At 40.8% G+C, this 24,789-nt stretch overlaps 2 protein-coding genes across 2 annotated transcripts in view; one reads left to right on the top strand and one right to left on the bottom strand.

The window, feature by feature from the left end:
• Nucleotides 1-12,287, bottom strand: part of RNF34 (ring finger protein 34) — a 37,664-nt gene extending 25,377 nt beyond the window's left edge. Inside the window, exon 1 of the mRNA XM_072143471.1 lies at nucleotides 11,908-12,287. The gene's annotated coding sequence lies outside the window, so the exon portion shown is untranslated. The remainder of the gene's footprint in view (nucleotides 1-11,907) is intronic.
• Nucleotides 7,222-24,108, top strand: ANAPC5 (anaphase promoting complex subunit 5). The gene is made up of 17 exons (XM_072143442.1): nucleotides 7,222-7,544; nucleotides 8,299-8,378; nucleotides 10,016-10,125; nucleotides 10,238-10,472; nucleotides 10,687-10,753; nucleotides 11,631-11,732; nucleotides 16,529-16,719; nucleotides 17,158-17,239; nucleotides 17,989-18,081; nucleotides 18,922-19,103; nucleotides 19,404-19,539; nucleotides 19,659-19,733; nucleotides 21,484-21,605; nucleotides 21,691-21,798; nucleotides 22,099-22,246; nucleotides 23,092-23,254; nucleotides 23,358-24,108. Exons 1-17 carry the CDS (start codon nucleotides 7,344-7,346, stop codon nucleotides 23,567-23,569), a joined length of 2,307 nt encoding a protein of 768 aa, XP_071999543.1. The 5' UTR covers nucleotides 7,222-7,343; the 3' UTR covers nucleotides 23,570-24,108.
• The last annotated feature ends 681 nt before the right edge of the window (nucleotides 24,109-24,789 follow it).

The following is a 24,789-nucleotide window of genomic DNA, read 5'->3' as shown; positions in this document are numbered from 1 at the left end:
CTTCTTCCAGGAGCCCGATCCTGCCTCTTAGCAGGACCCTGCTGTAAAAAAAACTATATAAATCATAGTATCATAGTATATAAGGCTTGAAAAAGATGCAAGTCCAACCTTTAAGAATTAAATAAATGTTTTATCCCCATAACTCGTGATATTTTTTCTCTCCAGAAAGGCATCCAGGCCTCTCTTGAACATGTACATAGAGTCCGCCATAACAACCTCCTGCGGCAGAGAGTTCCATAGTCTCACTGCTCTTACAGTAAAGAACCTTTGTCTATGTTGATGGTAGAATCGTCTCTCCTCTAGGCGTAGAGGATGCCCCTTTGTCCTGGTCACAGGCCTAGGTATAAAAACATCTTTGGAGAGATCCTTGTACTGTCAGTTCAGGTATTTGTACATTGTAATGAGGTCTCCCCTCAGTCATCTTTTTTCTAAACTGAATAATCCCAAATTTGTTAATCTGTCAGTGTATTCTAATCCCTCCATTCCCCTAATAATCCTGGTTGCTCTCCTCTGCACCCGTTCCAGCTCTACTATATCCTTTTTATACACTGCTGCTCAAAATTGTACACAATATTCCATGTGTGGTCTGACCAGGGATTTGTATAAGGGCAAAACTATGTCTTTATCATGAGAATCTATTCCTCTCTTGATACATTCCATAATTTTATTTGCTTTAGCAGCAGCCACCTGGCTCTGGTCACTAAAATTAAGTTTACCATCCACCAATACCCCCAAGTCCTTTTCAGCTCCAGTTTTACCAAGTAATTGACCGTTTAGAACAGAATTATACTTTTTGTTTCCATGGCCCAAGTGCATAACTTTACATTTATCTACATTAAACCTCATCAACCATTTCTCTGCCCACTCCTCAAGCTTCCACAAATCCCTCTGTAATGCTAAACTATCGACCTCAGTATTTATTACTTTACACAGCTTAGTATCATCTGCAAATATTGAAACTTGACTGTGTAAACCCACTACAAGGTCATTAATAAAAAATATTAAAAAGAAGTGGCCCCAATACTGACCCCTGTGGCACTCCACTGGTAACATCAACCCTATCTGAGAATGTGCCATAAATGACCACCCTCTGTTTTCTATCACTAAGCCAATTACTTACCCAAATACACAGATTTTCTCCTATTCCCAGCAGTCTCATTTTATATACCAACCTTTTATGTGACACGGTATCAAATGCCTTTGAAAAGTCCAGATATACAACATCCACAGCGTCTCCCAGATCCAGTCTTGAACTTACCTCCTCGTAGAAACCAATCAGATTAGTCTGACAGGACCGATCTCTCATAAACCCATGCTGACGCTTGGTTATAAGGTTGTGCACAGTGAGATACTCCAGGATAGCATCTCTAACAAACCCCTCAAATATTTTCCCCACCACAGCAGTTAGACTGACGGGTCTGTAGTTTCCAGGATCGCTATTTGATCCTTTTTTGTATATTGGTACCACATTTCCTATGCGGCAGTCCTGTGGAACATAACCAGTCCTCAGTGAATCTTCAAATATTAAAAATAATGGTCTGTCTATCACCGTACATAATTCATGCAGAACCCGGGGGTGTATGCCATCTGGCCCCGGTGATTTATCTATTTTAGTGGTTGCGAGGCGGCGCCGTACCTCTTCCTGGGTTAAACTGTTGGCATTCCAAAAAGAATTTACATTGTTCCTCATTGTGTCTTCCACCAGGGGATTTTCCTGGGTAAAGACCATGACCCCCATGTTATTTCTAAGGGGATCCACACTCTCTGTTTTTAGTTTCTTATCATTTATATACTTGAAAAATAATTTGGGATTATTTTTGCTCTCCCTGGCAATATTTCTCTCAGTCTCTATTTTTGCGGTCTTCCCTTAGTTGCTGAAAATTTGCCCTCCTGAAGTTTAGAGTGTTGGTTGCCCCTTAACTAACGCTCTTAGAAAAGCGTAATACAAAATCAATGATATTATGATCACTATTCCCCAGGTTCCCCTCAACCTGTAGTTTTTTATACCCTATCAGGTCTATTGGTAAGGATAAGGTCCAGCAGTGCCCCCCCTCTTGTTGGCTCCAGGACTAGTTGCGATTGTTGTTGACAAGAACCTGCTACCTTTGAAGGACCTGCAGGTTTCTGCCCCCCAGTCAATATCTGGGTAATTGAAGTCCCCCATGATAAGTACTTCACCATGCTTTGAAACCGCATCCATTTCACTTATCAGCATTTCCTCTGCTGCCTCCATTATATTTGGAGCCTTATAACAGACCCCTAGTAATATTTTATTATTCTTTTTCCATTCCCTTATCTCCACCCATAGGGACTCTACATTTGCATTTGCGTTACTGATGTCATCTCGCAAGACAGGCTTGAGGCAAGAATTCACATATAAACAAACCCCTCCCCCTTTTTTATTTATACGATCCTTTCTAAAAAGACTATAACCATCTATAGTAACAGCCCAGCCATAGCTACTGTCCAGCCATGTCTCGCTGATACCCACTATATCAGATTTCCGCTCCAACATCAAGAGTTCCAGTTCCTCCATTTTGTTTGTGAGACTTCCGGCATTTGTGTACATACACTTTATATGGTTTTCCCAGTCCATATTCCTTTTGTCCTTATTCCCCAATCTCATTCCAGCCCCCCTTCCTCCCCCATGGACTATGACTCTTCCCAGCTCTCTATCTACACTGTCTATTTGCCCTGCACAAGTGTAGTTGCCCTCCCCCCAGGTCTCTAGTTTAAACACTCCTCTAACCTTCTAGCCATTTTTTCCCCCAAAACAGCTGCACCCTCCCCATTGAGGTGCAGCCCATCCCTACTGTAGAGCCTGTAGCCAACAGAAAAGTCAGCCCAGTTCTCCATGAGCCCAAAACCCTCCTTCCTACACCAACTTTTGAGCCACTTATTTACCTCCCTGATCTCCCGCTGCCTTTCTGGTGTGGCCCGTGGTACAGGCAGTATTTCGGAGAAAGCTACCTTTGAGGTCCTTGCCCTGAACTTATGGCCTAAATCCCTGAAATCATTTTTAAGGACCTTCCACCTACCTCTTACTTTGTCATTAGTGCCAATGTGGACCATGACCACTGGTTCCTCACCAGCCCCTCCCAGTAATCTGTCAACCCAACATGCAACATGCCGAATCCGAGCACCTGGCAAACAACACACTGTTCGGTATGCACGGTCTTTGTGACAGATTGCCCTGTGTGTTCCCCTAATAATCGAATCTCCCACTGCCAGCACCTGTCTGATCTTGCCTGTGCTCCCATTACCCTTCTTACTGGAGCAGACAGTCTCCTGGTTGCTAGAGGCCATGTCTTGCTGATATCCCCCTCATCCGCCAGCCTGGCAAACTTATTGGGGTGCACCAGATCAGGACTAGACACTCTACAACTCTTCCCTCTACCCTGCCTTCTACATGTTACCCAACTAGCTGCCCCCTCACTCTGCACCTCCATACTTCCCTCCCCACACCCATCTTCCCCAGAGAGTTTGTGCTCCAGGAGCAGCAAACTTCGCTCCATATTGTCAATTTCCCGCAGCCTTGAAACTTGCTCATTTAGATCCAGAATCTGGGCTTCCAGATGAGCAATTTTCACACATCCCACACAGCAGTATTCCCCCTTGAACGGCTGTTCAAGGAAAGCATACATGGCACAGGATGTACACTGTGTAGCAATGCCACTCATGGCGTCCATAGTTCTAATGGGGATTACAAAAGAAATATGCACAGAAAGAAGAATTTACAGTCAAAGTAACACAAAATACAGCAGTTACCTGCTAAAGCCCCTCAAACTTAAGTCCCTTAAACGTAAGTCACACTTAAGACACTGCACGCACGCCACCAAGCTCCCACACTCGCTTTTCTGATGCTTTTTTTTAAAGGTTATCTGCCACAAAAATCTGCAGAGCTCACTGCAACAAGATCTGGCTGCAAACCAAATGAGGTATCACCGTAAATGAGGTATCACCGTAATCGTAGTTATCTATACAATAAAGATAAAATAGTATTTTTATTATACGGTGTAGAGCCTCCAAAAGGTACAAAAAGAATACCAAAATTGGCATTTTTCTTTTCCTCCATACATTCAAGAGTTAATAAAATTCAATCAATAAGCTACAGACCCACTAAAATGAAGTATTTGTAAAGTGCATCTTATGTCACACAAGAATAAGCCTTTACATGTCCAGATTGTATAGCCATTAAAAAGTGACAATGCATAATCTGCTCTGAATGGCGCAGCTCCCCTTCGATGCCCTGGCGTCTGCCTGTACAGCAGTTGATTTTACATGATTTTGCGAAAAATCGGACCTACGCTCAAAGCCCCATAACAACCTACAAAAATGACGGGATGCATAAAAAACCATGTCCACATAAAGTACACATTCGGTAAATGTTAGTTATTAAGGTTTTTTGCTGTTATGACTATGTGTGGAAAAAGTACATTTTGAATTTTGAAAATCGTGAATTTTTCTAAATTTTCACTAAATATCTGATTTCCTCATAAATAAACACAACACATACCACCAAAATTACATAACACCACAAACATGAAGTACAAAGTGTCACTAGAAAACAATTTCAAAATCACTTGGATATGTTAAAGTGTTTCAAAGTTATAACCACTTATAGTTACACAGGGCAGATTTGAAAGAATAGGCTGTGTCAGGAAGGTGAAAAGTGGCTTCAGCATAAAGGGGTTAAATCTTAGTAGTTGACGCACACACCCAGAAGGAGCCAAAAGTCGGCACCCATGTGATCATAAGAACATGTTGCCAACCTGAAAACTTAACCTTCCCTTACTAATAACATGCCCAGCAGCAGCCTCCCCTCACTAATGAAATGTCCAGGAGCCTCCCCCAATTCATTAAATGTCCAGCAGCTTTCCACACAGGGTCCCTCGTTAGCCTCCTCTCGCTAATGAGATGTCCAGCAGCCTCCCCGAATTAATTACATGGCCAGCAGCCTTCCACACAGGGCCCCTCGTTTTATATATATAAACATCCTCTGTACTTACCTCCAGGACTCCCCAGAGCCCCTCTTCCATTTGCTCTGTAGTGATATACACTCACCGGCCACTTTATTAGGTACACCATGCTAGTAACAGGTTGGACCCCCTTTTGCCTTCAGAACTGCCTCAATTCTTCGTGGCATAGATTCAACAAGGTGCTGGAAGCATTCCTCAGAGATTTTGGTCCATATTGACATGATGGCATCACACAGGTGCCCCAGATTTGTCGGCTGCACATCCATGATGCGAATCTCCCGTTCCACCACATCCCAAAGATGCTCTATTGGATTGAGATCTGGTGACTGTGGAGGCCATTTGAGTACAGTGAACTCATTGTCATGTTCAAGAAACCAGTCTGAGATGATTCCAGCTTTATGACATGGCGCATTATCCTGCTGAAAGTAGCCATCAGATGTTGGGTACATTGTGGTCATAAAGGGATGGACATGGTCAGCAACAATACTCAAGTAGGCTGTGGCGTTGCAACGATGCTCAATTGGTACCAAGGGGCCCAAAGAGTGCCAAGAAAATATTCCCCACACCATGACACCACCACCACCAGCCTGAACCGTTGATACAAGGCAGGATGGATCCATGCTTTCATGTTGTTGACGCCAAATTCTGACCCTACCATCCGAATGTTGCAGCAGAAATCAGACCAGGCAACGTTTTTCCAATCTTCTACTGTCCAATTTCGATGAGCTTGTGCAAATTGTAGCCTCAGTTTCCTGTTCTTAGCTGAAAGGAGTGGCACCCGATGTGGTCTTCTGCTGCTGTAGCCCATCTGCCTCAAAGTTCGACGTACTGTGCGTTCAGAGATGCTCTTCTGCCTACCTTGGTTGTAACGGGTGGCGATTTGAGTCACTGTTGCCTTTTTATCAGCTCAAACCAGTCTGCCCATTCTCCTCTGACATCAACAAGGCATTTCCGCCCACAGAACTGCCGCTCACAGGATGTTTTTCTTTTTCGGACCATTCTCTGTAAACCCTAGAGATGGTTGTGCGTGAAAATCCCAATAGATCAGCAGTTTCTGATATACTCAGACCAGCCCTTCTGGCACCAACAACCATGCCACGTTCAAAGGCACTCAAATCACCTTTCTTCCCCATACTTATGCTCGGTTTGAACTGCAGGAGATTGTCTTGACCATGTCTACATGCCTAAATGCACTGAGTTGCCACGATGTGATTGGCTGATTAGAAATTAAGTGTTAACGAGGAGTTGGACAGGTGTACTTAATAAAGTGGCCGGTATATTATACATAATTACTATGGTAACAGAGCAAGAAAGTCTGCTATATCATCACTGGGGGCAGAGTATAAGAGGTAGGAGGAGTTACTGAGAACTAAAGGATCATGGGATCCAGTTGGCGGCATTGGGTATTGTTGTATTAATTTATTTATATCATCACAGGTTTTTGTTTCAGACGTTAATATTCCTGGAACACCCCTTTAAGTATGTAATTCCACGTGTTTATTCATAGTTTCATAGTTTTCATGTCTTCAGCGTGAATCTACAATTTTTATAGTTATGAAAATACAGAATACTGTATGTGTATATATATATATATATATATATAATGTTGCATCTGTATACATTTCAATGACTGACTCCATTGATCACACACTGTATATCATTAAGTAAGGCATCACCCTGCAGGATGGGAGCACTAGTAACCATAGGGAGATAACGAAAGGATCCAAACACCCCCAAGCATATAAGGATCTAGCACCCCCTCCCTCCCCCAGTATATAGGTATCCAGCACACTGCCCCCCCAGTATATAGGTATGCAGCATCCAAATCATAACTTTATTATGTGAAAATCATTAAAAGAAAATTGTTAAAAATCTAAACTAGTAAAACTAGTGCAGTTGAGGGACCTGCATTCAATGTGACATCTTCACAGAGGCCCCACTCTTTGTCCTGAAGCCTGCGCCCCCACTTCCTCCTATTCCCTATTGTGATGCAGCATACATGTCGTGTATGCACAACTTCTCCTCACGCGGCACGCTCCTATCATTCCCGGTTCCCTCATCACCCGCTCTCACCATTGTTACCACTGAACAGCTTATATTTTTATGATCATGGAATCAGATGCGCTCCAATATTGCTCCTCCTGTACAGGAGTCTGGTCACGTGGCTATGACGTATTCTGAAAACCCTCATTCCATTAGGAAATAGCAACTAATCGTAGCAAAAAAAAGAGTGCCAGCGCCTCCGGTCACGTGACGCACAGAGTACGCTCCGATTGGTCCTTCCCTTGACGCGCCTGACTGTGAAGCTGCAAACAGAAGAATCTGCAGAGTGTTGCCGGGGCACAGTCTGGCGCCCTGCTAGCCATGGCCAGCGTACATGAGAGCCTGTACTTCAACCCTATGATGACCAATGGCGTGGTGCATGCGAATGTGTTTGGCATCAAGGACTGGGTGACCCCGTACAAGATCTCAGTGCTGGTGCTGCTCAGCGAGATGACCAAGAACACACAGATCACTGTGGTGGAGAAGAGGCGCCTGAAGAAGCAGATCCTGCCGCTGCTCCAGGTGACTGTACTGCCTGCTCCCCATGAGCTTTCAGCACCTTTCTCATTTCTAGTCACATAACCATAGGAGGACTGGTTTCTTGTGGGACAAGTCTTACTTTCTGATGGTGTCATTTAATAATTCTTAAACTGCATTGAGAAGCTGGAAAAACTGGATTTTCTTGTATGGTTTATAAACTATTGTTTGAGGACCAATAAAAAAAGGGTTTTCGCAGGGAAGCAATGTTCCACTTTTCACGGCTGAAAATTGCCTTGGTCATGTGAATATTGCCTAAGCCAATATCACATGAACACTTGTTACAGAGGGTGGCCAGTAACATTGCTCTGGATGAGTTTTGTTTAGTTTTACTTTATGGTTTTCTAGATCTCTGCTTGCTGTGCTTCTATGTTTACTTCCAGTGGATAGAAATCTGTCCATGATCTTGTGATGGACATGCAGGTGCATGAGCTGTTGGTATCTCATGTCTTATTACTTTCTGTGATACACATGCACCTGTGTGACCATCACAAGACCACGGACATATTTCTATCCACTGGAAGTAAATATAGAAGCTTTCTATAGAATGACAGCTAGTAGATATCTAGAAAACCATGAGTAATTGATACAGGAAGTATAATGGAACTTTATATAACTTTTCATAACACAAATTATATCAATTATTTGCTGAAAGTGGTCTATCCCTTTAATGCAAGATCAAATGCAATAAGGAACATGAGTATTACTCTTATAACAACAATTTAATTTGTTATCCTAGGGTCCTGACATATCACTTTCAAAGCTCCTTAAGATAGTTGGGGATTGCTGTCCAAATTTTGCAAGCTCAGTGCAAATCAGGTATGTTCTCAAAGGTGAGACTTTATCGTACAAAACTACCCTGTTTCCCCGAAAATAAGACAGTGTCTTATATTAATTTTTGCTTCTAAAGAGGCACTAGGTCTTATTTTCAAGGGATGTCTTATTTTTCTATGAACAAGAATTTACATTTATCGTTGAACAAAAAATCAACTTCTCTAACTTCTTTATGACTCTCCAAACTCTGAATTTCATGCAGTATGTCTTGTTTTATTGGTATCATTGGCCCCAATCTCTAATGTTTAGTAAAAGAACTTTCCATAAATGACCCTTCTTATCCTGGTAGCTGCTGGTATCACGTTTGCAGCACAACAACCAGTGATTTACTTCCATGAATTCTTCTCCATGTCACAACCTTCTGCAGCATATAAAAGATTTCCATATACTAATGTATGGCGCGGGGGGAACTGCTGCTATGGCGGCCGCTAGGTCTTATTTTCAGGGGAGGCCTTATATTTCTAAGCCTGAACAAAATTGTACTAGGTCTTACTTTCGGGGGATGTCTTATTTTGGGGGAAACAGGGTAGTTGGCTCTGAAATACAGTCTGTGTGTTGTCTGCATTTCCCTGCCTGACCACGGCCCATATAGTAACAGAGTAATGATGGCTATACTGAACAGTGCTCGCAGAGATGTGTTTGCTGAGACCATTAAAGGACATTACCAAAAGATTTACTGGTGGTGGACCGTCTCTACTGTCATGCTCGTTACCTTAGGGGCTGCTGGGCGTCAGTTTCTATTGTAATGTCCATTTGTCCAAGAAATCCACTTTATATAAATATGGTAATGACCTGGAGGCACCCCGGCGTACGTCAGCCAAGCACCTTATGCCTCCGGACAGTAATTACTTATGCATGCCCCCATAGCAAAAATTGATATTCTGTCCCACTCGCTAGCGCTGCAGACAGCTGGTCACATCACCCGACTGTCTGCAAGTCTCGTGCATGCGCAGTATCGCTTATCTTCTGCAGCCGGCTGCACAAGGTAATTGTTACTGTGCATGTGTGAGACTTGCAGATAGCAGGGTGAGGTCACTAGCTGTCTGCAGCCTTTGCGGAAGGGACAGAATATGAATTGTTTTGGGGGAGTGCATAATTGATTAGCAGCCGGAGCCAGAAGGCACTCAGCTGACGTAGGCCCGAGCGCCTCCGGCTCATAACCATATTTCTATAAAGTGGATTTCTTGAACAAACGGACCTTGCCAAGGAGAAGAAAACCGGTGCACAGTACCGCCAAAGGAAACAAGCATGACAGTGGGTATTATGTTCATTGGAGATGGGATGTTGATCCGATTTATTATGATTTTAGTTGTGAAGGGTTTTTTCCCCCTTTAATTTGCAGCATATATATAATCTCTATAATAATAGAACTCTCCTATGGATCAACATTGTAACATTATAGGTTGGTCCCTCTTCAGCCTTGTGTTTTGTAGGCAGAGTAGTATTTTTAATGCCATAAATATAATGTATTGGAAATATTTTATAATTATTATATGAATAAAGGGTGAGGAAGAAAGAACCATTGATTTTGCAAGCATTTTTTTTTTATGAAACCACCCTGCAAGTACATTTTGGTATTAAAAACTACTAATCAATACAAGACTTTGTTACCTCTCTCCTAGAATAAAGCTCATGGCAGAAGGAGAGCTGAAAGACATGGAGCAATTTTTTGATGAACTTTCAGATTCCTTCCAAGGGACTGAGCCTGATGTGCACAAAACAAGTGTCGTGGGTAGGTACAACAAGGCTGTGTATAAGTTGTTGAATTTTTTTTTTTTTTGTAAATCTAATTGATGCAAACTGAAATGATTTACTGTAACGGCACTTTATATTTACTCATTTAGGCCTGTTCCTTCGCCATATGATCTTGGCCTACAACAAACTTTCATTTAGTCAAGTGTACAAATTGTACACTTCACTGCAGAATTACTTCCAATGTGATAAGACTAAGACCACAACAAAGACAGAGAATGAAGAAGCAGACATGGAGCTCACCAACACGGAAGAAGAAAATGAGGAGGAACAAGAACTAAGTGAAGAACGAGAGATGGAGAAAGAAGACTTGGACTTTCCTATTGGGTAAAATGAAACAAGTATATTCTCTCCTCTAAGTAAAAAACTAAAATTATAAATCCTTAAATAAGTCTTATCCTGGCTAAGCAGCAAACTCCAGGAATTTGTACATAGAAGTTTATTAATGTCCTTCCAACATAAATTCTATGGCTGCTTATCATATCCGGTGAATGTACAGTATAAATTTTGTGGTAGTAGTTTCCTATTTATTCCATTATAGAGAAGAAGAATTGGCATGTAGTGGACCTCTCTCCCAAAAACAAGCTGAATATTTCTTGTCCCATCAGGTATGGCAAATATTAAATGCTATGTGTTCTTTTTGCAACACGTTGAGAATAACTGCAGCCGCAAATGTTAGATTTGTTCATTTGCATACATATCTTTCCTTGTTTTCCCTTTACGACAAATTGACACATCCCTTTTATTTATCATTATTTCTTTCTTTTTTTTATAGCTTTTAGAATTTACTTCAGGGGGGCCCCCTAGGATACTTGAACCCCTTAAGGGGTCTGACTGCTGGATGACAGCAATGGGAGCCTCTTATACTCCTAGCTGACATGTCAACCAATCTGCTTTACAGATGCTGCATTCACATTCAACTGTTAGGCTATATTCACACTGCCGTTGCCCGCCGGTACCGTACCGTAGCGGGCAACGGCAGTGCACGGGGAGAGGAGGAGGAGGTGAGCGCAGCTCATCCCCGCCCCTCTCCATAGGAAGTAATGGCGCACGACGCCGTACTACGGGTAAAGATAGGACAGGTCCTATCTTTTTCCCGGGTACGGAGCGGTACGGTGCCGCACATGTGCGGCACCGTACCGCTCCCGTAGGACACCGTGCGCCCATTGCCCTCTAAGGAGGACGTATATCGGCTGTATATACGTCGACCGCATATACGTCCTCCATACGTTAGTGTGAATGCAGCCTTATCATAACTGGCTAACTGCCACTATTGATAGCAGCATCTGTTGCAGAAGGTGTTTGCAGTAAAATACATTTGCTCTTTATGGGGAGCGTATACACCTGTGTTCCACTTTGATTTCAGGGGGGTTTGCAGCTCCCTAGTTTTCATAATATGAATTTTGTGCATGATGTTTAATATGGGGGAAGGTTTACTGGACTGAATGTTGGTTACTGCTTCTATAATTCACGTGTATGTTTCAGGCCTCATTACTGAAGAATGATGAAAGTAAAGCTCTATCACCGGTCTTGCTACAAAAGGAGTTGAACAATCTGCTGAAGTTTAACCCCGACTTCTCTGAAGCTGTGAGTCTTTAGTTGAACCACTGTGTTTTTATATGGAGGGGATTACATTTTTTTTCTTCTTCTTTTGGAGTAGGGGGGATAGATAATTTATACTGTGTTTTATAGAGAGACAGGTGATTACTGTATGATATAGTGACAATACAGGTCTGTTCACACAGTGGTATTTGTAGCCTACCTCAGGCAGCTGGGAGGTTGATAAAAGGATGAGGTGATGGGATGATGAGGGGCTGGTGGTCCCGAATCCTCCTTTACAGCCTCCATCGATACTGTGGCTGCATCTGGCAACATAGTCAACACCTTCTCTTTTTCTTCCTGGGATTCTCCATTATAACACGGCCACCAAGATGCTCCTAGGTAGTAGGTAGACATTGTTATGGGATCGGTGCTGGGAGATACACTTCCTCCTGTTGCTGTGGGATACGCACTGATGTTGGAGTTCTCCATTTCATTATGTTCTGACATGGCTGCTGCATTTTTCAATTGTACACCTCAAAGTCTGACTAATTGAATTTTCACTTGTATAGACTGGTGGTATAGACCAATGCCTCACAGTGGAGATGGATGCCAGTGACTATTCCTCTTTTAAAACGGCTCCTATACTGACAGTTATCTGCAGCAACTTGAAAACTGGATATAACTGGTTTTAACCCTTGTTGTGCTGATCTAAACCAACAGTTCTTGACAGAATGCACTTAAATATGATTTTCTGACAGAAATGTTTCCTCCATTCATGTCTTTTCACTTCATCAGTCATTTCCACTGTTTTTGACAAATCTTTTTTTTTTTTTTTTTTAAGTCCTTATATTAGGACACACAAAGTAATCCTGTTTTGTGATGCCATTATTTTTGGCAAACCTTTTGGCATCCCAGAGGTTTATGTTGTGACCAAAGGATTGTGATGACGGTGGACTTGGTAACAGAGATGCTGGTGGGCACTTTTGTTTCACTTCCCACCTAAATGGGGGGGGGGATTTCAAATGCATTGAAATTGCTTAATTGTACTCCTTTGTTCTTTGGGTTGGTATGATCACAGGGATGCTAAATTTATACGTTTTATTGTTTTTAAATACATTTTTAAAAATAACAAAAATCGTTGTTTTGCCAACTTTTTCATACTTTAGTGTACGGAGCCTTGAGGTATCTTTTTTTTTTTTTTTTTTTTTTGCAGGATGAGCTGAGATTCTCACTATCCCCAGTAATTTTGGGGATAGTACAACCTTTTGATCACATTTTATAAAAATTTTTTTATATGTTTTAAAATGGTGAAAATGTGCCGTTTTGGAGATTTCCTTTAGTGGTTTCAACGCTGGGAATAACTTTTATTATATTTTGATCAAACATTTTGGGATTTGGCTATAGCCAACATGTTTATGAATTTTGCGGTTTATTTTTATATCACTTCTAGGGAAAGGAGGTGACTTCCATTTTTAGGTTGGTCCCCGATGATGTCACGGCAGTATCAAAGGGTTAACCAGGGTGTTACCGGTGGGTGTTTGCTGCAATATGCAGACACCCTCCTTGTATCAAGAGGGATCAGCCCATCTCTGTAAAGGGTTAATCCTCCCCCAGCTCTGATGTTATGTCATAGTGGCTAGCTGGGCCTCTCTCCCATAAATATGAGTTATGAGTGCTGTGGTTGCCAGTGATGAGGGATCCGTGCCGATGTTGGTGGTAGTAGTTCCCCTGAGTGCTCTCTGGCCTGATGGTATTTGGGAGGTCCCTTTGGAGGTGTTGGTGCAGTGATGCGGCGGGGACAAATAGAAGCTAGAGTGAAGGAGGTATTGAGGTGAGGTAAACCAGAACTTGTATTGCTGATGAAATAATCCATACAAAATGGCGACACAAGACTTGAGTTACAGCCTTACTGAATATACTCTTCTGTACTTATTCTTGTAGTGGCTTTCCAAAACGTGCTATCCACAATTTCCAGCTGCAGAGTGTGGAGCTCTTCAAATAAGTAACCCTTGTAATTACTTTTCTCTTTATCTGGAGTGGGGCCAAACCCATAACAAATAGAAAGGACATGTGTGGACTAGCCTAGAGAGGATCTTTGTGCATGCACAGACCCCTCAGTGGCTGCAAAGCCACATGTATCACTGTGGTGGTGCCACTTTGTCAGTGTCTAAGCACACTTACGGACCTACATTTACTTACCTGGTCCGCGGAGTTCACCGAGAGAACATTGTCCAATGATAATGCACTGTGCCGCGATTCACTAAGATTGTGCTCCCGATATCCTGCATGTGTTGCTTCCCTGCTGAGGTTCGCCGGAGTTAAACTTCTTCTTCCTGGTGTATGTAAGTGCATTGTCTTGCGACACAATTTGAAAGTTGAATCCTGTGCTCAGTCCGAATCAGCTGGATCGTCCAATGGCCTGCCCCCCCCCAACGATCACATGCGGCACAAAGTCCAACGAAAGTGGTAAATAAGCCCCAATGTGATAACTGCCTCCATAACCTTGGAATATTTTGTCATGTAAAAGTAGCTCCTAAAAAAATATAGTGGTCTACATGGTTAAATGTCTTTATTCCATGTAGTATGTTACATAATCGCCGCTATGTCCCACTGACTGTTCTGCAGACTTGTGGGTGGCAGTGTTGGTTTCCTTACGAGCAAGAGAAGTGACAAAGTCCTCCACTGACATGATCTCTAACTTGGCTGAACACTTTTAGCTGTTTAGCAAACCTTTTACAGGACACTTTAAGGCAGTGATGGTGAACCTTTTAGAGACCAAAACTCATTTATTTATTGCAAAGTGCCAACACGGTAATTTCAGCAGTAATTTATGTCTAACTGATCTTCTACAGCTTTCAGTCGTATCAGCGTCCTGAGGCTACCAACATGGAGGAATTCTAAGATTGTAGTCTGAATTTCCCCTCAGATTTTCAACCAAAGTCCTCCTCAACAGGGAGAATCTCAGGGACCATAGTAGAAGTCCCGTAGATATCCCAACCCTCTCCGAACCTACTGTAGTGCCTGGCAGCACAGGATGTGTCCCTTTAAAATAATGCTTAGCCACCTAATAGCTATAAAGCTGACTACCAGAGATTTGCTGGAATCCCCCTTTCAGAGACGGAAGTAGCAGCAACTGTTAAAACCTTACAATCTGAGGCTACATTCACACGAACATCTGGGGGACGTATATAAGCCGAATTTACGTCCCCCAAAGCTGGCAATGGGAGCAGTACAGTGCGGCACCGTTCCATAGCCGGGAGAAAGATAGGACATGTCCAATTTTTCCCGGAATATGGCGCCGCTGACGTGTGCATGCCGCACTACGGTACGACGGGCACACATTGTCCGGGATCTTTGCATCATTAGGCTACATTTACACGGTTTCTAGTCAGCGTGTTATAAACATTTTTCAGAGGTCCTTGCCCTGACTCGTTTATTTAATGTGTATATATAGAAAGGCAACAACAGTTTCTTTTCACTCTAACATGGCAAGTATTCATGTTATTCTTAAAAACATTACCTTGATGTTGCTAACTACTGACCCTTATCGCTCATTAATGTGGACCTAAAGATAATGGCTAAGATCTTAGGTTTCTGCATTAACACTTTTTTAGCTAATAAAATTCATAGAAACAAGGTGGGTTTCATACCCTCTCGTCAAGATATTGATCCAACACTACGAGCAATAGAAGTCATTCAGCAATGCAGTTGGCTTGGGATGGGGGATTTAAGTGAAGGGGTATGTTATTAAGCCTTTAACTTCAAAAACCATTTTAGCTATATTTGAATAGTCTGTATTCCCTTCCTGGATTATGATCAATGTTCATTTAAGTCACTTGCTGGTACAGCAGAAAGATTTGACTAAATTTGGAGTAAGGTGTAATCATGGGTGACCATGTATCCACAGCAATAGTCTCCTTCATTAACATTGTATCTTAGGGTATGTTGAAGAGGGCTGGCAAGTTTGCCCCCCCCCCCCCCCCCCCTTGCCTTGCCTTGCCTTGCCTTGCCTTCCTATATTTCCTTCTCCACACCCCCAATTCCTGTTGTTTATTTTCTTTTATTGGTTTTCTCTGCTTTTCTTTATTGTTCTTTGAAATCAAGAGAAAGCAGCATACTATATGATGGGCTCCAACAGTATAATCTACGACTATAACCCTTATCGTTGCTCACTGGGCTCTTACGTCGCATTTACACGGCTGTCAGAGGGATGTATATCCCCATACATGGCTGTGGTGCCCAGGATCTGCATGGTGAACACAATGCGTGAGATTTGTCAAAATTGTCTGAGAGCAGAACTGTTCTAGTTGCCCAAGGCAACCAATCAGAACTCGGCTTTCATTTTCCAACAGCTGTTTATAAAATGAAAGCTGAGCTCTGATTGGTTTCCATGGGCAACTAGAACAGTTTTACCTCAGACACATCTGGTAAATCTCCCCTAATGTGCCCGCAAAAAAAGATATCTTTGGCCATAAGAATTGTCGTGCAGCACTATTTCCTATGGAGAGAGGAGCGGTGAGCAGCTCTCACCCCTCCTCCTCTCCAGCGTGCCTGCACTAGCCAGGCAAGCATATATGCTTGAGATTGTAGCCTTATGATGTACATATGATCCATCTGTACAGGTGTTAAATTGATCTCGATTTAGGATTTCTCTACATTATTATTATTTTTATTTATTATTATTCTATGCCATTATACACATCCTGTTTGAATGAATTTGTCATCATAATATGCATGACTTTAAAACCATAAATAACTTTAAGACAAAAAATTCGACCACCAACTGTAAAAAAAAAGTGCATTTTGAGTTTTTTTTTTTTTTTTTTTAATATATATTTCAGCATTACCTCAGCTATTTAAATAGTCTTCGAGTTCAGGATGTGTTCAGTTCAACTCACAGCCTGCTTCATTACTTTGACCGCCTTATACTCACCGGAGCAGAGAGCAAGAGCAATGGGGACGAAGGTTATGGACGGAGCCTTCGATATGCTGCACTCAACCTGGCTGCAGTCCATTGTCGCTTTGGACATTAGTATGTTTTCTTCTTCTTGAACATCAGTACTTCATATTATAACTTGATACTATTTGTAGTTTTATTTAATATCGATGCACACTGTGTGGATAAGTGATTTGCTTGAAACTTTTATTCTTACCCAAAGAGTATGTATTTTATAGTAAAGGTGTCATTAGATTTTCTGCAGATGATTATTATTATTATTTATTTATAGAGCTCCATTAATTCCATGCTGCTGTACAATCAGTAAGGGGTTCACATACATTACATTAAGACAAGAACAAATGCAGGTACAAAATACAAAACTACAGTGATCAGGAGACAAGTAGGAGGAGGACCCAGCCCCTGAGGGCTCACAATCTATATAGGGGGCGAGACACATGAGTTGAGGTTTCCTTTTGTTTGTGGTTTTGTTTTTTGTTTTAATGTCTATTAAATGTGTGTGTTTTTTATCAGTCATCAAGCAGAGCTGGCTCTACAAGAAGCCATAAGAATAGCACAAGAATCAAGTGACCACGTCTGCCTGCAGCACTGCCTGGTGTGTGTGTTTTTTTTTTTTTTGTTTTTTTTTTTAAATCTAATTTACTTAAACCTCTTCTACAAAGAAATACTTTTATTCGTTTACTGTATTTTGTTCAGTAGTTTTAGGCTTAATAATATAATCTTGAATGCAACCTTTATATTGCTTGTTTTCTTTTGCTTTTCTTAAATTCAAGCAGTTCAGAAAATGAGCGTATAGATCCTAGTAATAAACAGGGTTTTATATTTGCGTATACAGGCGGTCCTCCACTTAAGAACATCCGATTTACACACGACCCCTAGTTACAAACAGACCTCTGAATGTTGGTAATTTACTGTACTTCAGCCCCAGGCTACAATGATCAGCTGTAACAGTTATCACAGGTGTCTGAAATTAAACTTTACTGTTAATCCTGGTTCTTATGATAATCCAACATTTTTAAAATCCAATTGTCACAGAGACCAAAAGGATTCCTAGCTGGGGTTACAATGATAAAATATACAGTTCCGACTTACATACAAATTCAACTTAAGAACAAACCTACAGAACTTATCTTGTACGTAACCCGGGGACTGGCTGTATAGACATAAGTGTAAGGTCATGTGGCCTGAATATTAGTCTATTTAGGGTCCATAAAATTGACAGATTACTCTTAGGATTTCCCAATTTATTGTTATGCATTTGTCTACTTTTGATATGAAGAAAATTGCCCGCAGAAGATTTCTTATACCTTTTTTTACATTTTTTTTTTTTTTTTTCATATTCAGAGTTGGCTGTACATATTAAAGAGCAGAAAAGGAGAGGATAGCAGTGTCCTACTGGAACATTCTGTGAAGAAAGCTGTGCACTTTGGGCTGCCAGTAAGTTTAAATTTTTCATATTGATGTGTGCCTGCCGTATCGTAGGATGGCGGGCACACATCGGCGCCAGGGAGGAACATGGCATACGGCGCCGTATTCCAAGAAAAGATAGGACATGTCCTATCTTTTCAGGGGATACGGAATGGTGCCGCACTTGTGCTGCTCCGCTCCTGTAGGGCGTCATGCGCCCATTGCCATGTATGGGCGACTTATATAGGCCATATATACGTCAACCGTATATAAGTCCCCCATACGGCAGTGTGAATGCAGCCTTACAAAGACACGAAATCGCAATATATAAAGTAATTTAAAACTGTCTAAAAAAAATAAAAGGTAAGTTTGATGGCAACTTGAATACTTGAGATCCTTATTGTAACTATTACTTCATGTATCCTTTGAATTATGGGTTATACTAGTATGATAAGTTTACCAAATGTTGTCGGATTTCAAAACTGTAAATTGTAATGCGCCCTCCTTTTTTGCTACATAAAGTGTGCAAAGCTGAAGCTGCTGCTTCAGTCTTGTTACCACTTTGAAGCTTTATCTGTGTGCCCAAATAAATTGAATGTCCTCTAAAAAAAAAAAAAAAAATCTGATCTGGACACTGGGGCATCAGGAGACTGCTTTTTGAAAGAATTAATTGAAAACCACAATAGAACAAAGAAAATGTTACAGTGAAAATGTCTTTCATACAAGTTCCTGTTATTTCCAGAGCAATTTGTAGAAAAAAAATGTGTTATCTAGTTTTAAATATTTTATGAAGGCTCATGAAATTAATATTTCTTCCTGGAGATAATAAAAGTCCATAGATGCTAACAAATTCCACACTTTATCTTTTAGTACCTGGCTTCCCTTGGAATTCAGTTTTTGGTCCAGCAAAGGGCGTTTGCAGGAAAGACTGCAGATAAACTAATGGATGCTCTCAAAGACTCTGATCTCCTTCACTGGAAGCACAGCCTATCTGAGCTAATTGACATTAGCACTGCTCAAAAGACAGCGGTCTGGAGACTGTATGGACAAAGGTACTTATTTATTTTTTGAACGTATGCGTATTGCATTAGAAACATTTTAACATAGTATTCCTGACATTTATTAATCACACCACAGAAGGGGGAAAAGTAATTAGTAATGGGGAAATCACAAAGGGTTTTTTTTTTTTTTTTTAAACTTCTTAAAGGGATTGTCCAGTTATCCCAGTGGTATGGATCATAATAACGGGGTCTGTCATACAACAAATGAATGGAGTGGAATGTTGTAGGTGCATTCTGCTGCTCCATTCACTCTCTTTTTATAAATGAGGCCTGATATTCCTTCTCTTGTAGCACGATGGCATTGCAGCAAGCACAGATGCTTCTCAGTATGGACAGTTTGGATTCTGTTAACGTGAGCGTCCAGCAGAATAACACTGAATCATTTGCAGTGGTTCTGTGTCATCTTGCAGAGCTGCATGCAGAACAGGTATATAACCATATAATTGATTTATTTGATTTACTGAAAGTATGGATATGTGTAACTGTCTCATTTTTTTCTTCTATAGATATGTGCGGATGTCAATAAACATTCCTTTGTTTTTGTAGGGCTTTTTTTCGGCTTCTTCTGAGATCTTAAAACATTTAAGAGAAAGGTTCCCTCCACATTCCCAGCATGCAAAGGTTATGAAATGTTATATATTACTCTTTGTCTCTATGAACATTCTTTTTGTAACTTTCTAGAAATCCCTCTTTTATGTGACAATGATTTACCAGTGTAAAAAAAAAAAAAAAGCCTCCTCCAAAGACATCTGCAAATGAGGTGACGAGTCATATATTGTCTGAGAGGGTTTTGGCTGTGTAAACAAAAATTATTAATATCTTCTCAACAGTCGATTACTGGCTAAATATTCAGCAGAAGAAGACTTTTGGGTACTGGTGGATAGTATCAATTTCTACAGTTGAAAAGAGTAAAATTAGTTTTAGAGACCAGAACAAGGCACCTTCTAATAAATAAAATTAAACGATGGGATGTATCTAGAGAGGCATTGATTCTCATGATAAGGACATAGGTTTGACCTTATACAAATCACTAGTCATGGAATATTGTGTACAATTGTGGACACGGATGTATAAAAAGGACATGGCAGGACTGGAACGGGTGCAGAGGAGAGCAAAGTATTATTAGGGGAATGTGGAAACAAGAATACAATGATGGATTACTAAACTTGGGGTTATTCAGCTTAGAAAAAAAGCTGAGAGCAAATTACAGTGTACAAATTCCAGAATGGGAAGTAGAGATCTCTCTAAAGATATTTTTTAAACCTAGACTTGTGGCCAGCACAGGGGCATCCTCATCGCCTAGAGGAGAGGTTGTACCATCCTCATAGAGAGGGATTCTTTACTGTAAGAGCAGTAAAGGGATTACAGGTTATGGGAAAAAAAACATTTGCTTAATCTTATAGGTTGGACTGTGCTTGGTTCTGTAGATTTTAAAACCATGCCTTTTTGGTCTCATGTTATAGATAAAAATCTCATCTTTATATAAGCTACACACATAGTTGAAAATGAGAGGGTACAGGTAAACGTCTAGGTCCCTATCTAACGGTTTACATCTGTTTCTGTACCTCCACCAGCCTGATGCATTCTGCACAATTAGATTCTTGTCATTAATATGACCCAAAAAACATGTTTCTAGATACTATAGAACCCAAAGAAAAATGACTGCCCCCTCAGACTCCAAAAGTGGTTTAGCAAAAAGTGCCCCTTCTCCCCTCATCTGCATTTGGCGATGGAGATCTTTGGATAATTAATTTGTGGGGGTATACCACTTTGTTAGGCTCCATGCACACAACTGTGCCTTTTAACGTGTGCTAACTGTTAATTTAACAGAAATAGGCTCCCCACCCATGACACACAAGCTGCAAATAAGTGAACCGTTATTAGATGCCATTGAATATCTTACATTTGTGTGCATGTAGCCTTAGCTGTTCTGTTCTATTCTGATCTACGACAATTATACAGATTCATCGTGCTCATTCACACTCTAAGCTTATAATAACTTTTTATGTTAACTAAATTTTCTAAAGCGTTTGAGTTAATATACTTTTATTAGTAAATCATCCAGGCATAAAAATGCAACATTTCAATTCCCATTGAATCTTTCTCAAGCATGATGAAACGTTGCATTTTTATGCCTGGATGATGTACTAATAAAGACTTTTTGGAACATGACGCCCTTGGTGCTGTGGCTCCCTCCATCTTCTATGTCTGATTTGGTATTTTGAGCACCAGAACCCCAGTTGCGAGCACCACCTACTTTGAATTACTCTTGGAAATTCTGGATTGCTGTCCCTTCTTCTCTTTCACTGAGTTTATATACTGTTAAACAACGTTTTCACATTATTTGCTTGCATGATCTTATTTTCTTCAGTTGTGGATGATGTTTGATCAGAAAATCCAGTTTGAACGAGCTATGAACGATGGAAAGTACCACGTTACAGAATCTCTTGTGACTGGAATTACAGCCCTCAATAGCGTCGAGGGATTGTACAGGTATGCAAACATGTTGATTATCTGTGCTTCTTAATATGAACAAGGAAGAATATTTCCTGAAGAATATTTTTACTATCATTTTTAGGAAAGCCATTGTACTGAAAGCACAAAATCAAACTGCGGAAGCTCATAAGATTTTACAGGTGCTGCTCACTCACTGTCAGAAAGTAAAGAACATGGAGATGGTTATACGGTTAGTGCACTTTGTGTAGGCACCAATTCAGATTTTACATTGACGGGTCAGACTGTACGTACGTACGTCTTCATTGTTGCGCTCCGCATGCATCCCCGCATTCAAACGCCTTGATACTGTGATGATCAAGTAACATTTAGACACCTATAGGTTTGGGTGTGCACTTGAGAAATATTTGATCATTTTCTGTATCTGTGGCTTTACTAGTCTTAAATCTCTGACCAGTTTAACAGTAGTATATTAGGCCTTGATGTCAGTAGTGGATTGGAACTTATGTCACTATGTGTTTTGTCTTTTCAGAGTTCTTCTATCCTTAGCAGAGCTCTACTGGAGATCTTCATGTCACCCAGTGGCACTACCTGTGCTACTACAAGCACTCGCTCTGTCAAGGGAGTACCGCTTACAGTACCTGGCGTCTGAGACGGTGCTCAATTTAGCTTTCTCACAGGTAGGAACATTTCAGAGGTGGCTTTAGAACATATACCATGAACGTGCAAGTCAGGAAATGGTTAGTAAAAGTTTCTTGAGCAAGTACAGGCAGTCCCCGGGTTACGTACAAGATAGGGTCAGAAGGTTTGTTCTTAAGTTGAATTTGTATGCAAGTCGAAATTGTAGATCCCAGACAAAAATAATTTTGGCCCCAGTGACAATTGGAGTTTAGACATTTTTTGCTGTCACTTTACAGCTGATTATTGCTATCTGGGACTATTGTAAAGCATTCATAAAGCTTCACCAGAGGTCAGAGGGGTCTGTCTATAACTATGGGTTGTCTGTAAGTCGAGTGTCCTTAAGTAGGGGACCGCCTGTATATGAATTTCTGTCGAGTCCTGTATTGTACTTACCAAGGTGTTTACTGTCTGATCCTTTTTATATTGGGACATGACTATTTTCGTACAAAAAGAGTTTTATAAAATATGCTAATGAGCCAGAGGCGTCAGGCTTTCATCACCTGAGTGCCTCCTGAATCCGGGGGCTGATAATATATTCACCCCCCATTCTTCCTAACACAGCCGGCCCCCGCCATCCGATCACTCAGACTGGCTGACTTCATGTATACGCCAGGAGCTTTCCTAGCATATATACACATATCGTATACATAATACTTAGTGTGAAAACCCCTTTCATGCATGCTCAGGACACACCACTATAAAGTCTACAGCATCAGCATGTAGTGACCTTACAAATTGTGAAGCTCTATTTGTAACATGCTATTGTGTGATCTTTGATCTCTTCCTTCTATGTCCTATTGAATATTTTGTCTGAAATACATTTTTAAATAATTTTTCCTTACAGCTGATGCTTGGCATCCCAGAGCAAGCGTTAAATATTTTGCATATGGCAATAGAGCCCATTCTGGCTCATGGTGCAGTTCTGGATAAGGGTCGAGCAATGTTTCTTGTGGCTAAGTGTCAAGTAGCCTCAGCAGCATCCTATAGTCCTCAGAAAAAGACTGATGGTAATTATTTTAGAAATGGCAATTATTTGTTGTGTTCAGTTTGGTGTTCTATGACTTTAGATGAAGCCAAAATATAAATTAACTCCTGTCTTTTCTGTTACAGCATTGGAATCAGCCATAGTAAATTTAAGTGAAGCTAAATCATACTTTTCTAAGGTGGACTGCAAAGAACAGATTCGAGACATCCTTTATTTGCAAGCCAGATTATACAATAGTTTAGGAAAAATCCAAGAGAGGAACAAGTGTGCCATGCTTTTCCGACAAATGCATCAGGAGCTGCCCTGCCATGGGGTCTCATTATTAATTCGCCTCTAAAAGTTTCCAAACTGCCAGTCAAGGTTTATAGTTAAATGCAGGATTTTAAAAATGTTGGGTTGTCATAAGAACCAGGATTAATAATAAATCTTTATTACATACACCTGTGATAAATGTTTTAGCTATTTATTGTATCCTAGGGCTAAAATACAGTAAATTATGAATTAACCATAGGTCCATTTGTAACCAGGGGTCGTCTGTAAGTCGGATTCTTAAGTAGGGGACCGCCTGTATAATTGTCAACTTCGGACAAAAAGGCTAATGCTCATTGTGGTTATTGATTGTCAGTTGCATATTTATCTGTGAGCTTAGTAGCAAGACCTTTCCGTTGTCATAATCTTCATGCCATATACAAAGTTTATCAGGAACCACATTCTATCAACCTTTTTGGTTTACTGAAATTGAATAAACATTTTTGGTTATTTGCAATTACATTTGGCTAGATTTTGCACTGAAGGATGTATGTAAATATGTATATATGCTGTATGTGAGCACCTACTTGGCTCACAATAGCTGTAAATAAAATTTTGTGAAATTAAGCACTGTCTTCTTTTTCCATACTTTTGTATGTGTAATCAATACTATTTCTTATATGTCCTGGTCATTGTGTAGTCCTATGTGAATATATCCTGTGTAAAAGTGCATTATACTAAGCTTATTTCATAAATTGTATGTATTCTAAAGCACAGAATAATGGAGATAATTAAGAAAACACTTTCATATACCTGCAAGTTATTAGTGTTAATCTCGCGGTATCAACACTCTGGTGTATTGGTGGCCATCTTGGAAAAGGGAAAGAGTGCCCAGGACCTGTCCAGAGGATATCAGGTAAGTCTATAGGGAGTAATCCGGCCATGGGCCCAGAGGAACCAGTGTCTCAGGGACATAACCATGGTCACAACCTGTGGGGGATTTAAACCCGCCGTGTAACACTGTTTTTCACTGCTTGAAAATGGTTACATTGAGTGAGCTGAAACGTTGCCTTGTATCCACATGTGAATAAATCCTTGATTTGGAAGTGCTGCTTTTCCCTTTACATACAGATGCACGTTTGGGGTCTTGGGTCAAACCCTTATTAGCCTGCACCCATTGGATTGAATCCTATTCTCACTGAGCCGCCCTTCTTTGTTGTCTTAGTTACAGTAATATATACACACTCACTGCAGACACTTAGTTATGTATATATGGTGTGCTATACCAATTTGACATGCTTTGTGCAG

This window comes from Engystomops pustulosus, chromosome 1 (genome assembly GCF_040894005.1).
Source record: "Engystomops pustulosus chromosome 1, aEngPut4.maternal, whole genome shotgun sequence".
NCBI lineage: Eukaryota > Metazoa > Chordata > Amphibia > Anura > Leptodactylidae > Engystomops > Engystomops pustulosus.
The sequence above is the reverse complement of the archived record's forward strand: the minus strand, read 5'-3'. Positions and strand labels throughout refer to the sequence as shown.